Source organism: Actinia tenebrosa, unplaced genomic scaffold (assembly GCF_029948245.1).
Source record: "Actinia tenebrosa isolate PJP-AT-01 unplaced genomic scaffold, QUT_ActTen_1.0 PGA_scaffold1__47_contigs__length_23844297, whole genome shotgun sequence".
Lineage (NCBI taxonomy): Eukaryota > Metazoa > Cnidaria > Anthozoa > Actiniaria > Actiniidae > Actinia > Actinia tenebrosa.
In genome coordinates this window covers 14,216,714-14,229,139 of record NW_028292578.1, presented here as the reverse complement: position 1 = coordinate 14,229,139, position 12,426 = coordinate 14,216,714, and the positions used below count along the sequence as shown (strand labels likewise).

The 12,426-nt window shown below is 37.6% G+C and overlaps 2 protein-coding genes across 2 annotated transcripts; both read left to right on the top strand.

Moving 5' to 3' along the window:
• The first annotated feature begins 1,518 nt into the window (after positions 1-1,518).
• LOC148909932 (uncharacterized) lies at positions 1,519-8,656 on the top strand. The gene is made up of 4 exons (XM_089032472.1): positions 1,519-1,707; positions 2,609-2,687; positions 3,381-3,458; positions 7,709-8,656. The coding sequence occupies exons 1-4, from the start codon at positions 1,519-1,521 to the stop codon at positions 8,491-8,493; spliced, it is 1,131 nt and encodes a 376-aa protein (XP_088888598.1). The 3' UTR covers positions 8,494-8,656.
• On the top strand, positions 5,416-12,357 carry LOC148909931 (uncharacterized). The gene is made up of 5 exons (XM_089033095.1): positions 5,416-6,136; positions 9,748-9,819; positions 9,982-10,032; positions 11,067-11,492; positions 11,891-12,357. The coding sequence occupies exons 4-5, from the start codon at positions 11,165-11,167 to the stop codon at positions 11,995-11,997; spliced, it is 435 nt and encodes a 144-aa protein (XP_088889221.1). The 5' UTR covers positions 5,416-6,136; positions 9,748-9,819; positions 9,982-10,032; positions 11,067-11,164; the 3' UTR covers positions 11,998-12,357.
• The last annotated feature ends 69 nt before the right edge of the window (positions 12,358-12,426 follow it).

The following is a 12,426-nucleotide window of genomic DNA, read 5'->3' as shown; positions in this document are numbered from 1 at the left end:
CAAGGATTTCGTGCGCAGTGCAAAGAGCTTTGAAATAAACAGCCTATTAAGAGGGCGTCTCTGTAACAGCGTGCCACTCGATCTAGGCTCGAAAAATAGATTTCTTTTATATTCCTATCATCGAAAGTACTATCTATCCTCACTACAAAATTGCAGTTAGAATTGTTCTAAATTCTTTTTTCCACCCGCTATGCGAATTTTTGTCCATCGACCCCAAATCAATGAAAGACGCCGATTTTCGAGGTCGGCCGAGGGCTATTTTCAAAGTCTGTTTTCTCGGGTTTCTCTGCACATAAAAGCTAATTTTTCTATCCAGAACTTTAGTCTAGTGTAACTTCTGCATAAAAACAGTAATAGTTTTTTTTTGGAATGCGCGAATTCTGAAAAATAATCCTAACTGATCGAGACTACTGAAAGCGTGACATGGAAAGCTAAGATTATGAGACCTCGAATATTGCATATTTCTCATTTGTGGCACCTAATCCAGCCCTAAAATATCATTCAACCTTGAGATAAGAAGCTCTTTTATAGATGTGTGCAATAAAATTTGCGGCACTTTGCGTTTCTACGAAATAAGCTAAGTTTCAAATTGTTCTATTTTCAGTTATTTCCTTGCGTGACACGACAGGCCGTTGGGTCTGTGATGGCTACTTCTTTGCTCATTATCCTCAATACCAATACCTAAAATATAATATGATGAATTAAAAACCTTAACTTTACAATATTTGTTCCATTATAAAAGATTTCAATGATCTACGGCTTCATTTAATAGTGTTTCAATAAGCTGTTTTGAAATTTCACCGCACAGTAATTGTTTTAATTTGCATATCTCGAGGTCGGGAGGTCAATCGCTATTTGTTTTTTTAATTGTAGTAAAGAAATTCTCGCTTTATCTCGAAACATACTAAAGAGATCCAAAACTGAGAACTGTTCTTGTTTGTAGAGCTGAATATTTCTAGTTTTTTTAGTTGAAGGTAGCATATCATTCATATCATTGTAAGTAAAGGATGTACTTGCCCGCGTTAGTAGCGTTATTCACTGTGTTATTGATCAACTCTATACTTATATTAGTAGTACTTGGAATACTGAATCTATGTCTTTGTACTAAATACCAGTGAGTTAGACTAGGACGTCTAAATTGAAGACTCTTGCAAAAAAAAAAAAAAAAAAGAAAAAAGAAAACAAAATAACAATGCATAATATTTTTTTTAAAATATACATCTTTTAAATATAATATAAATAACCATTATTACAAATAAAAATATATATCTAAGAGCGAAATTCAGTCAGAGAGAAATGAAACTATATACGATGGGCTCCGCCGACAACCAGACGAAGATTCTTATATATCACTTGTTCAAGAGACACCTTCAACACTTAGCATGAGCTGGGCTCTAAAACCAAGAACCGGATCGAGCTGCTCGTTTTACAGAAAATGTGCGGTCGTATTTGACAGCAAAGCTTAACCTGGGTGAGAGGACTGGTAGAAAAGCAGACCCTGAACAAGTTGCCGCGGAAATGCGGTGCGCGAGAAATGAGAACGATGAAAGGCGCTTTGAAAGAGAAGAATGGCTATCGAAGACCCAGATTGCAGGATTCTTTTCACGTCTTTCCACTTCGCGAAAAAAATCCACAGTACGAGATATTACCGTGACCAGTCCTCAGGAAAATGTACGATCTTTGGTAGAAGAGGAAGACATTCAGGATGTAATACCATAGTCAGAACGTATGAATCTGTTCAAGGGCGGATCCAGGACGGGGGGTGGGGGGGGGGGGGGGGGGGGGGAAAGGGGGGGGGGGGGCAAAGGGGGGCTGAAGCCCCCCCTTCAGCAGAAAAAAACGATGCTTTTTTATATTGTTTTCCGTTGTGTTGACGGAAGAAACTCAATTACACTCCCCCCCTCCCCAACTCAATTAGCCCCCCCTTGCTGTTACAAGAAATTGATCATGAGCATAACATATTGGCCTGCAACACCCCATTATGTCACGTACGATCTTTGCGCCTACTATATCAAAGAAACAAGATCTCAGCCTTCAATGTTGCAATGCTGAAAAAAATACTTAATTACTTTGAAGTACAGTTTAGATCTAAAGGCCTTAAGGCAGAGCTCGTGCGTTTGGTTGGCGAGGTCATTAAGGAATGCAAGTGTTCTCCGCAGTAGAATCAGTAGTGCTAGCTAGCTATACCGCAAACCGGTTGGCTCAGCTAGTTGGTTGAGCATCGGGACCTTCGTGAGGGAGGTCGTGCCTCGAGTCCCAACACTCAGGGTCTTAAAATAACTGAGAAGAAAGTGCTGTCTCTGTAATTACATCTGCAAATGGCTTTCAAGTGGCTCGGATGACCACTTTAAATGGCGGTCTCGTCCCTTCACAATCATCATTACTAACCAACATCGGAGGGACGTAAAAGAACCACTGAGGACGTAAAGAAACCCTGGCAGTGACCACCCTCAGTGCCTACACTTCATACTAACCATCTCTCATGCTTGTAAATTGCACAAAAAGCAATCTGTCATTAACAACTCAATGTAAAGCGCCTTTGATTATATTCATATAGAAAAGGCGCTATATATAAATTCATAAGATCATTGTAAGCATTTAATCTTAGTTCAGTGAGTACCCGAGAGGGGCGGCGGAAGCTGAACATTATCCATTGGAGGACTTGGAGGAGCACGTCAAAACAGCCTGTACTGATTGACTGTTTTAAAATCGCCTTGAAAATAATGTTAGTTCCGAATTCATGTAGATAAACAAAGAATTTGCTTTTGTAATGAAGATGATGATGATGATGATAATGATAATGATAATGATAATGACAATGACAATGACAATGACAATGACAATGACAATGACAATGACAATGACAATGACAATGACAATGACAATGACAATGACAATGACAATGATAATGATAATGATAATAATGATTTATTAAATTATAATAAAAATAACATTAATGATATTTATGATAATAATGATAATAATAATAATAATAGTAATAATAATAATCACAACAAAACAACAACAAAAGAAAAGGCCGTCCAATAAAAACATCAATAAGAACAACCTACCAAAGATTTCAGGAATATCAACCATCACAGATTTTGAAAGAATGCTTTAGACGCAACCATAATAGCTTGGCTTCAAAGTAGCTGAACTTAATCGAGTAGAGTGAGAGCTGAATGTTTCTCTAAGAGAAATGAGCAATACATTGACTCATTGATTGAATAATGATAATAATAATAATGGTTTATTTGAAGCATATATCTACAGAGTAGCTCTATGTCTTCAAAATTATTGGAGGAGCCAGTACCCGCAACCCCCACTTCCGAACCGCCGCCCCTGTATGATCATAATTTTCACAATCACTTGTTCTGTAGTTATGAATGACTTCATACGTTTGATTGCACCTGTTGCAAAAATCGTCATCTCAGCCGAAGAACAGTCAAGACTGCAAAGTATTTTTCGAAAAAATGATAGTATATGGAGTTCGAAAATATCGGAAGGACGAAATATTGCACGTTACGTCATCGCGGCCATGTTGGTGCCATTTAACAAAAGATTTCTCATTAGCACCCATTGTTAACGGCACCACAATGGCCGCCATGCTTTTGTCTTTTGACTCTCTTGGGAATGCTTGCAATCCATCAATAAAGGAAATAAACGTTGAGAATGTTAAATGACTATAGTGACAAAGATATCAATGATATATTTACTACAACTTAAAAAAAACTAGAAATATTCAGCTCTACAAACAAGAACAGTTCTCAGTTTTGGATCTTTTTAGGGTGTTTCGAGATATTACTAAGCGAGGATTTCTTTACTAAATTTGCTATGATTAAATAAACAAATAACGATTGACCTCCCGACCTCGAGATATGCAAATTAAAACAATTACTGTGCGGTGAAATTTCAAAACAGCTTATTGAAACACTATTAAATGAAGCCGTAGATCATTGAAATCTTTTATAATGGAACAAATATTGTAAAGTTAAGGTTTTTAATTCATCATATTATATTTTAGGTATTGGTATTGAGGATAATGAGCAAAGAAGTAGCCATCACAGACCCAACGGCCTGTCGTGTCACGCAAGGAAATAACTGAAAATAGAACAATTTGAAACTTAGCTTATTTCGTAGAAACGCAAAGTGCCGCAAATTTTATTGCACACATCTATAAAAGAGCTTCTTATCTCAAGGTTGAATGATATTTTAGGGCTGGATTAGGTGCCACAAATGAGAAATATGCAATATTCGAGGTCTCATAATCTTAGCTTTCCATGTCACGCTTTCAGTAGTCTCGATCAGTTAGGATTATTTTTCAGAATTCGCGCATTCCAAAAAAAAACTATTACTGTTTTTATGCAGAAGTTACACTAGACTAAAGTTCTGGATAGAAAAAATAGCTTTTATGTGCAGAGAAACCCGAGAAAACAGACTTTGAAAATAGCCCTCGGCCGACCTCGAAAATCGGCGTCTTTCATTGATTTGGGGTCGATGGACAAAAATTCGCATAGCGGGTGGAAAAAAGAATTTAGAACAATTCTAACTGCAATTTTGTAGTGAGGATAGATAGTACTTTCGATGATAGGAATATAAAAGAAATCTATTTTTCGAGCCCAGATCGAGTGGCACGCTGTTACAGAGACGCCCTCTTAAACATTATAAAAAATGCCATGTATATTGGTATTGATCAGCGATGTAACTGTAAAACTGTAAAACTGAATAAATGAATATATACATGTATAAAAGCATGTGTTAAATTCTGTAAACTATACGTCTAAAAAGATTAAGCATATTTCTCTTATACATATGTACTCCTTGTTAAGACTAAAACTAAAGCTATGTAAATATAGAAGGCTTTGTAAATTGATAAATTACATAAATTACATTGCAACTGATGTTAACTAGTCTGGCAACTACGATTTTTTTGCGCAATTTCGATTCCGTAGCTCGCAACGTCTTGTCAAATTCAACGGCTTTCGTTTGATTCACATAGTCCTTCTCTGAAACAGAAAACAGTTAATTATAGCCGTCTAGTTTCGGTACTACAAGCATCTTCTGTTCATCGTACCTTATCATACTGTTCGTAATACAAAATTGTATTTTTTGCGCAAAGTCGCTTGGCTAAAAATTGTCGTTGCTGGTATCATCATTCAACAACAACAATCGTACAACATTCAGCTAAATTCAACTATAATTACTTATTTATGTTAAGCAATCTAGGTGTAAATTCGAATAGATAAAGCTATAAAACTGTGTAAATGAATAGATGTAACTTTCAACTTGTAACTTAGGTCAAACGTTACACGTCACATGAGCCAGACCTAATGACATAAAAGAATGTTTTCAATGCGTGCGGCTCATGTGAAGTTGAACATTTGACATAAATCTTAGTTAACTAGATATCCGCAAGAAAATCAAAAGCAAAAGTTTAAAGTTGCCACTCAAATAAATATAAAAACATGTGCTGAGCTGTATGCCTATTGATTTCTGTTAAGCCCTGGCTAAACGAGGAAACATGTTTCCAGAAACATGTTTACAGCGTGCATGTTTCCTCGATGTTTCCCAGTTTAGCCACATGCGAAACATTGCTGCGTGCAACAAATTTTGCTTCCAAAATTATTTCTGCTCTGCGGCAGAGGCATTTCATATTTCCAAGACGCATGGAAACATTGTTTCCCGATGTTTCCTGACAGTTTTGCCACCTTAGGAAACAGTTAGGTAAACATGTTTCCTCGTTTAGCCAGGGCCTTAAACTTCTAGCTTTTTAAGTAAAGATTAAGTTGTCTCAGTGAACAAAAATCCATAGTGAAGCGATGTAAATATAAAGCAATCTGTGCATAGGAAACTAAATATTGCTCAACACACTACACAACTTCACGGTAAAAGCTTTGCAATAGAAGGTGAATGCTAATTCCTTTGGCCCTTAAAACTCAGTGGGGTGGGCTAAAAATTAAATCTACTGACCCCACAAACCAAAAACGTTCTTATACATTGTTATGAATATATATATAATTAATAATAATAATGTTCTTATTAGAGTAAATAACAAGTGTTCATATTACTAATATATGTTTTTTTCTTTTCTTTTTTATCTTTCATTAATGTTCAACCACACAATGCGCAGGCGCGGGTAAGTTAATTAATAATCTTAGATAGTTTCAATCTCGTACCCAGAGCCTGCGTTTCTTCTAGCCTGCGGCGAAGAACAAGGGCTCTGGCATAATTCATATTTTAGCGCATGCGCAATTTTCGGAAAGTGAGATATAACCGATCAAAATAATCAAAGTCAAAATCAAAGTCAAAATCATAGTAAAAATTAAAAATAGGGGGAAAGAGATTTTTAATTTTTGGCATGTCTTTGAACGCGTGCGCTGTTATACCGGAAGTCCAAGAAATCCTGGTCTCCTAATATGGATTATGCCAGAGCCCTTGTTCTTCGCCGCAGGCCAGAAGAAACGCAGGCTCTGGGTACGAGATTGAGATAATTTTTAGAAGTATCTCTAAAGAAATAAACCCATTTTAATAATCTCAAACAGGCCCCAAAATCTGGGTGTTTTTCTTCAATTGATCGTAAAAAAATTTTTTTTTTGGTTCTTAGCGGTAAACTTGATTTGCGGAATATACCAATCAATCAGAAACTGCAAAAAATCTAAACGTTTTATCCGTAATCTTACATTTAATTATTAAATCAGAAACTAGATTACAGAATCTTTTACTCTGCTGACAGTCTCCTCTTCATTCCTCAGTCATATATATGTATATATGTAACAATTAACTAACTCACTTTTGACCTATCAGAAGCTTGCTTACATATGCGTAACAATCAACTTACTCACTTTTGACCAATCAGAAACTGCCTTATAGAACCTTACAGCTGATATATTCATCAATATAACTTACTCAATTTTGACCAATCAGAAACTGGCTATATGTAACAATTAATTTACTTGCTTTTGACCAATCAGAAACCGGCTTAGAGATTTAGATCAGTCGTAACTCGCCTTCACTTATGACTAATCATTTTTGATGTTGTTTGGTCAATCAAAAATATAACCAAGAATCTACCCTACTTGCATCATTCTTTTAACTCTCCTAATTCTCTATTGACCAATCAGAGACTGGCTTGCATACTTAACAATCTGTCAGTTCTGTAACATCTCGTTCATTCGGACGGGTAACGACTGATAAAATACTCAATGAACTTTTGAGAGACATTCAAGACAGTCAGCCACTAATGACTGAGTAACTCATCTTAGTAACAAATGATAACTAAGGAAAGGACAGCTAGCGTGGTGGAAGCCGAAAGGCTATAATGCTTTCACGAACCAAGTTATATAACCCAACTGTAACAATTTAAAGGAATGCTAGACAAGACATGGTAACCGAATAATATTGCTCAACCACTGATCCAACTAACAGCAATAGTAAACATTTTGCCAAGATTTTGACGATACACCAGACGCGCCCTGACATCACGCTTATCATATCGACGCCCTGGTGTCAATACCCCAACGAAACGACTCAGTGACCAATCAATTGTGCGCACGTCAACCATAGGGTGGTAAATTCGATTATATTTTACCGATCGATTTACACGCTTGTCAATTGGATCTTATCATATAGTCAATAGAAATTACTGGAATCCGCCTTGAGGAATCATGCACGAACTCTGATACTATTATTAATTTCAATGGCTTTTTAGGGGTAGGAGTTCAGCCGATAGCCGTCTATCCCTTTAACGCTCAGTTTACGACAAGAGATGCCCTTGGCAAAGCACCCCAAGGCGTGGCTAGCAATGTAGCACTTGCTCAAGGATACAATGGCCAGGCTAGTGGAAGCTACCAGTTTCAAGGCAACGCAAACAGCTACATTGAGATACCTAACAAAGAAAATGGCATCTTGGACACCAAAGGATCTATGACTGTCCTGGCCAAAGTGTTCATTGAGCAGAGAGGCCCGCTATTCAATTACAAAGTCGACGGCTGGGGGGTACATTTTTGGATTGTAACTGGTCCAAAACTCTTCGTCCGTGTTACTAAAAGAGAAAAAGAGGGTTTTACAACCCAATTGATGAGCGACCTTCAAAAAAATGAATGGAAATCTGTGGGATTCTCATACGATTCATCAAGTGGGGTGGTTTCATTGTGGGTCGACGGAAATCTGGCAGCATCAAATAACATCGGCAAGATTGAAACCTCCACTAACCACGCTATCCGTATTGGGGCAAGGAAAGGAGATAGCAGATACTTCAAAGGAAGAATCGCTTGTATACAAGTCTATAATGTCGCTTTGAATAAAGATCAAGTGCCTACTGCCATGAACTACTGTGACAGATATAAAACCAATGCTCAGCCAACAGGTGAATCCAATCAAGCGAATCCCAATCCCGAGGGAGAGTCCTATACAGAGAATGGAAAACATGTAGAACCTACAGAGGAAGTAAATCAGGGTCATAATGTGCCAGAAGAGTACGTTGAAAAGTACTAAAACAAAGATGTGTCTTGGTAAACGATAAGCATTTCAGTCAAAGACATTTTGCTACGAAAACCCGAATAGTGTTAAAAGTTTTCGGGCCAAAAAATGAGTCAAAAGTCGTTTATTGAAATGTAAATGATTAATCAATGATAAATAAATACTTTCAAAAGATCAAGTACGTTCAGTTTTTAACTTCTTTCTACACTCATATTCAGGTTGAAAACTGGCAGAACAGAGTGGGAGCTGAGGTTGGGTACCCGTGGGCTGCGCGGAGACTGGCACTAACCATTCATACAACACAAAAATATGCAGAAAATTGATAGTAACAGCTTTTAGGTCTTTCCTGAATTAATCATGATGCATTGTAATCTTGGGTAACACCAAATGTTCATCTTTCTGCCTTAAATGGCGTCATATGGAATACCCAAGATAGACCAGAATGCACTTCGTTCGTACTTGGCGATTTGAAAATGATTGCGCATCATCTCGGTACTTTTAGTGATAAGTCGAAGCAAATTCAACGCCAATAGGTTACAAAGTCTTGGACTCAGATGTAATGCGTGTTTGGGTTGTCACCGCTGAGGGATAAATCAGTCAAACAGGTCATACATTAACCCGTGAAATAAAAAATGTTAGTCAACGTGTAATAGTCAACAAATCAGACACAAAAGAAAACAATTTATGTCAAAATTTCTCTAATTTCATAAAACTCAAATAGTGACCCTAAATCGATATTACAGTGTAGGCTGTAAATCGTGTCGTCGTAAATGGCTTTGTGATAGCCTACCTACTTATAACAACCTTAAAAAACCTACTAGGACTGATCAAGCCAAACGTAAGAAATAAATGACAATCTTTGCTTCTTATCTGAGATGTGCTATTAAATCCAAAACTGTCTTTCTATCCAAGAACTGTAAATCTATGGAACCCTTTGCCTGACTCTATTTTTGTACTATTTTTTACTAAAAGCCTTATTTCAAAACACATTTGGTTATCAGCTGACTGCTCAACCAATTATCCTCAACAAGAGGGGTGGTTGTATCTGAAAAATAAATAAAAAAATATCAAGTTTCAATGATAAAAAGAAAAATAGAAGATTGCGTTGAAGAAGTTGCCTTTTGATTGGTCGAAAGTGAACTGCGATTACCTGTTGTTAGAAAACACGGTAGCTTTTGATTTGTAAGATTTCATCTATTGAATGAATTCATTAGTTAACGAAAACGGTGAACGGTTGATGTTCCTTGCTAAGATTTCTTATATTGATAGACACACCACAGGAATCCCATTCAGATAAACGTGAAGCAGGTCAGCTAAAATCCCAGCAAGAAATAGTTGAAGGTAAGCGTCATGATAGAGCAGGTTCATGATCTGTTCAAACAAATCTACCCAACCCGGCAATCAGGATTCTGGAACTGATATGCCGCAGCACGGCATGCTCTCAAAGTCAGTAAAGAATGGCCAAATGCTGTTTTATTAATGCCTTTTTCCTGTTTCTTGTAGTAAGCGATGAAAGCGATAGAAATTCCATCGACGAGGAAAAGTTGAAACAAGGTAAATAAGGCTCCGTCCACACATTTTTTTTGCGGATACGGGTTGCGTCCACACGTGTCCGGAAATTTTTGTATCCGTATCCGGAAATTTTCGAAAACGGTCTCCAGAGTGGAAATTTTCGAATACGCTCCGAATACGGATACGTGTGGACGGTCGTATACGCAAATTTTCGAATACGCTGACATAAACACGATTTTGCGCATGCTCAATAAGAAACACTATCGCTAAGAAGGGACTAGGCACTAGCGTGCATCAGGGCGGATCATGAAATTTCCGGATACGCGTGGACAGTGAAAACGATTCGAGAACGATTCGAATACGCTGCGTGTGGACGCGAACATTTTGATGTCCACGAAAAAAAAAAAAAAATTGCGGATACAAAAATTTCCGGATACGTGTGGACGGGGCCTAAATTATGACAATTAATCAGCTACTACAAAGCGACTTTGTCATTGGGGAAGGGGGTAGGGAGGGTTTGGGTTTTGCTGAACAAAGACCAAAGGGGTGTTTAGGAGAGAACAAATCAGCACATTCACTGACCCCCTTTGTGTGATTTAGGCCCCGTCCACACGTATCGGAAATTTTGTACCCGCAAATTTTTTTTTACGGATACGGGTTGCGTCCACAAGTGTCCGCAAATTTTTGTGTCCGTATCCGCAACTTTTACGAAAACGGACACGTGTGGACGGTGAAAACGATTCGAATACGCTGCGTGTGGACGCAAACATTTTCGTATCCGCGAAAAATAATTTGCGGATACAAAAATTTCCGGATACGTGTGGACGGGGCCTTAGTTGTTCCTAGCCAGTTGTCATTATTGACCTCCATCACAATAATTCTCATATCAAAACCTTTTCGATTGAGTTGTTATATCTTTCATAATATATAATCAACATCAACGATCCTCATCAGTCATTATCATCATCAATTATCATCATCATCATCATCAGTCATCATAATCAATCATCATCATCAATCATCATCATCATTAATGTCAGTTATTGCCTGATAGCCTTGTGGTTTACATCTTTCAGCTAACGAAAGACCCAACAGCTCAGAAACTGATGGTAAAAAAATTGCAGCAGAACATCTTGAACAGTACCCAAAAAACAGTGACAACAAAAACCTCGAAATGCCGCTGTCCAAAGTAACTTCAGAGAACCAGGACAAAAGTGATCAACAAATAACTGTTGATGAGCCAGAAACACCGACTGAAAACAGTTACGTAAACACGGATGAAAGACCATACCTAGACTTGGATACCGAGAATAAAATTCTCAGCCATTCTAGTTTTAAAGATGATGACAGCGATGTGCAATTAACGACCATTGATGAACCTCAGTCTACAAAGCACTTTTATGGACTTTCGTCTTCCAGAGATGATACCGACTCGATCAAGGGTACCGAGTTTGTTCACAGTCGACCTGCCAATAATAATAAAGAAGAGTACGTCTTTACAGGTAGGAATTACCGTGTAATATTAATAACTGGTACAAGGGACCGCAGAAAGGATATTTCTGGAGGGATAGGAGTAAAATTAACTAGGGGAATTGGTGGGGGTGTTATTATGGGACAGAGTTAATTGTCAAAGCCTCTTGCAGCATCCCTCCATCTTTCACTCTCTTTCTCCTTCCACCTCTTCTTTACCTATACTTACAATAATAACCAATTTGCATGGTCTCCTTTTGCATACTGTTTTCCATTTTCTGCTTCATCAACATAATTTGATCTCAGTTTTGGGGGGGGCGCTGTGTGTCTTGATTCTTTTTCTCTCCATTTATTCTTTTTTTTTTTTTTTTTTTTTTTTTTTTGATAATCCAAAATATTTTTTATATTCATTTTTCCTTTTGCTTTTCAGAAGATGATTTTGGTAAGCGAAGATCCCATGTGCAACACCGAATAGCACACAAAAGGTCAAAGATGCTGAAGCTTAAGGAGCACCAAAAAGCAAGAAGGACAAGATAAAACGGTGAATCAAAACCCCGAAGCAGGCGCTTGTACCATTTTCAATTATTATTTAACTAGCTGGCTAGCAATGCTGATACTTAGTATGTCACCTCCTGCATAAGGGACCACCCCTCCCCTTTCCCTAGCCCCAGTCTCATCTCTTATACCCCAAGGGCAAGGCAGCCAAGCCGAATACGGTGTATATCAACTTATAACATGCTGATGTAAGTAAAAAATCAGTATTGCAGGAAATATTGAAATTATTGTATGTTATTTATTTGAAGAGATTCTGCATAAAAGAGCGCAAATGTATTAGCTTATAAGGTATCATTCATGATTTATCCGTAATAAAATGAATGCTATTTCCGTCGGGTTTCACTTATAGTTATTTGTTGTCTCGTGCAGAAAACGTTCATCATCTGAATCAAAACTTTCAAATGCATTTTT

Coding starts and splice junctions, on each gene's coding strand:
- LOC148909932 (XM_089032472.1), top strand. CDS start 1,519: ATGCGGTGCGCGAGAAATGAGAACGATGAAAGGCGCTTTGAAAGAGAA. Junction 1,708..2,608: donor AAGAGGAAGACATTCAGGAT/GTAATACCATAG, acceptor ATTTAATCTTAG/TTCAGTGAGTACCCGAGAGG. Junction 2,688..3,380: donor GGAGCACGTCAAAACAGCCT/GTACTGATTGAC, acceptor CTTGTTCTGTAG/TTATGAATGACTTCATACGT.
- LOC148909931 (XM_089033095.1), top strand. CDS start 11,165: ATGCCGCTGTCCAAAGTAACTTCAGAGAACCAGGACAAAAGTGATCAA. Junction 11,493..11,890: donor AGAAGAGTACGTCTTTACAG/GTAGGAATTACC, acceptor TTTGCTTTTCAG/AAGATGATTTTGGTAAGCGA.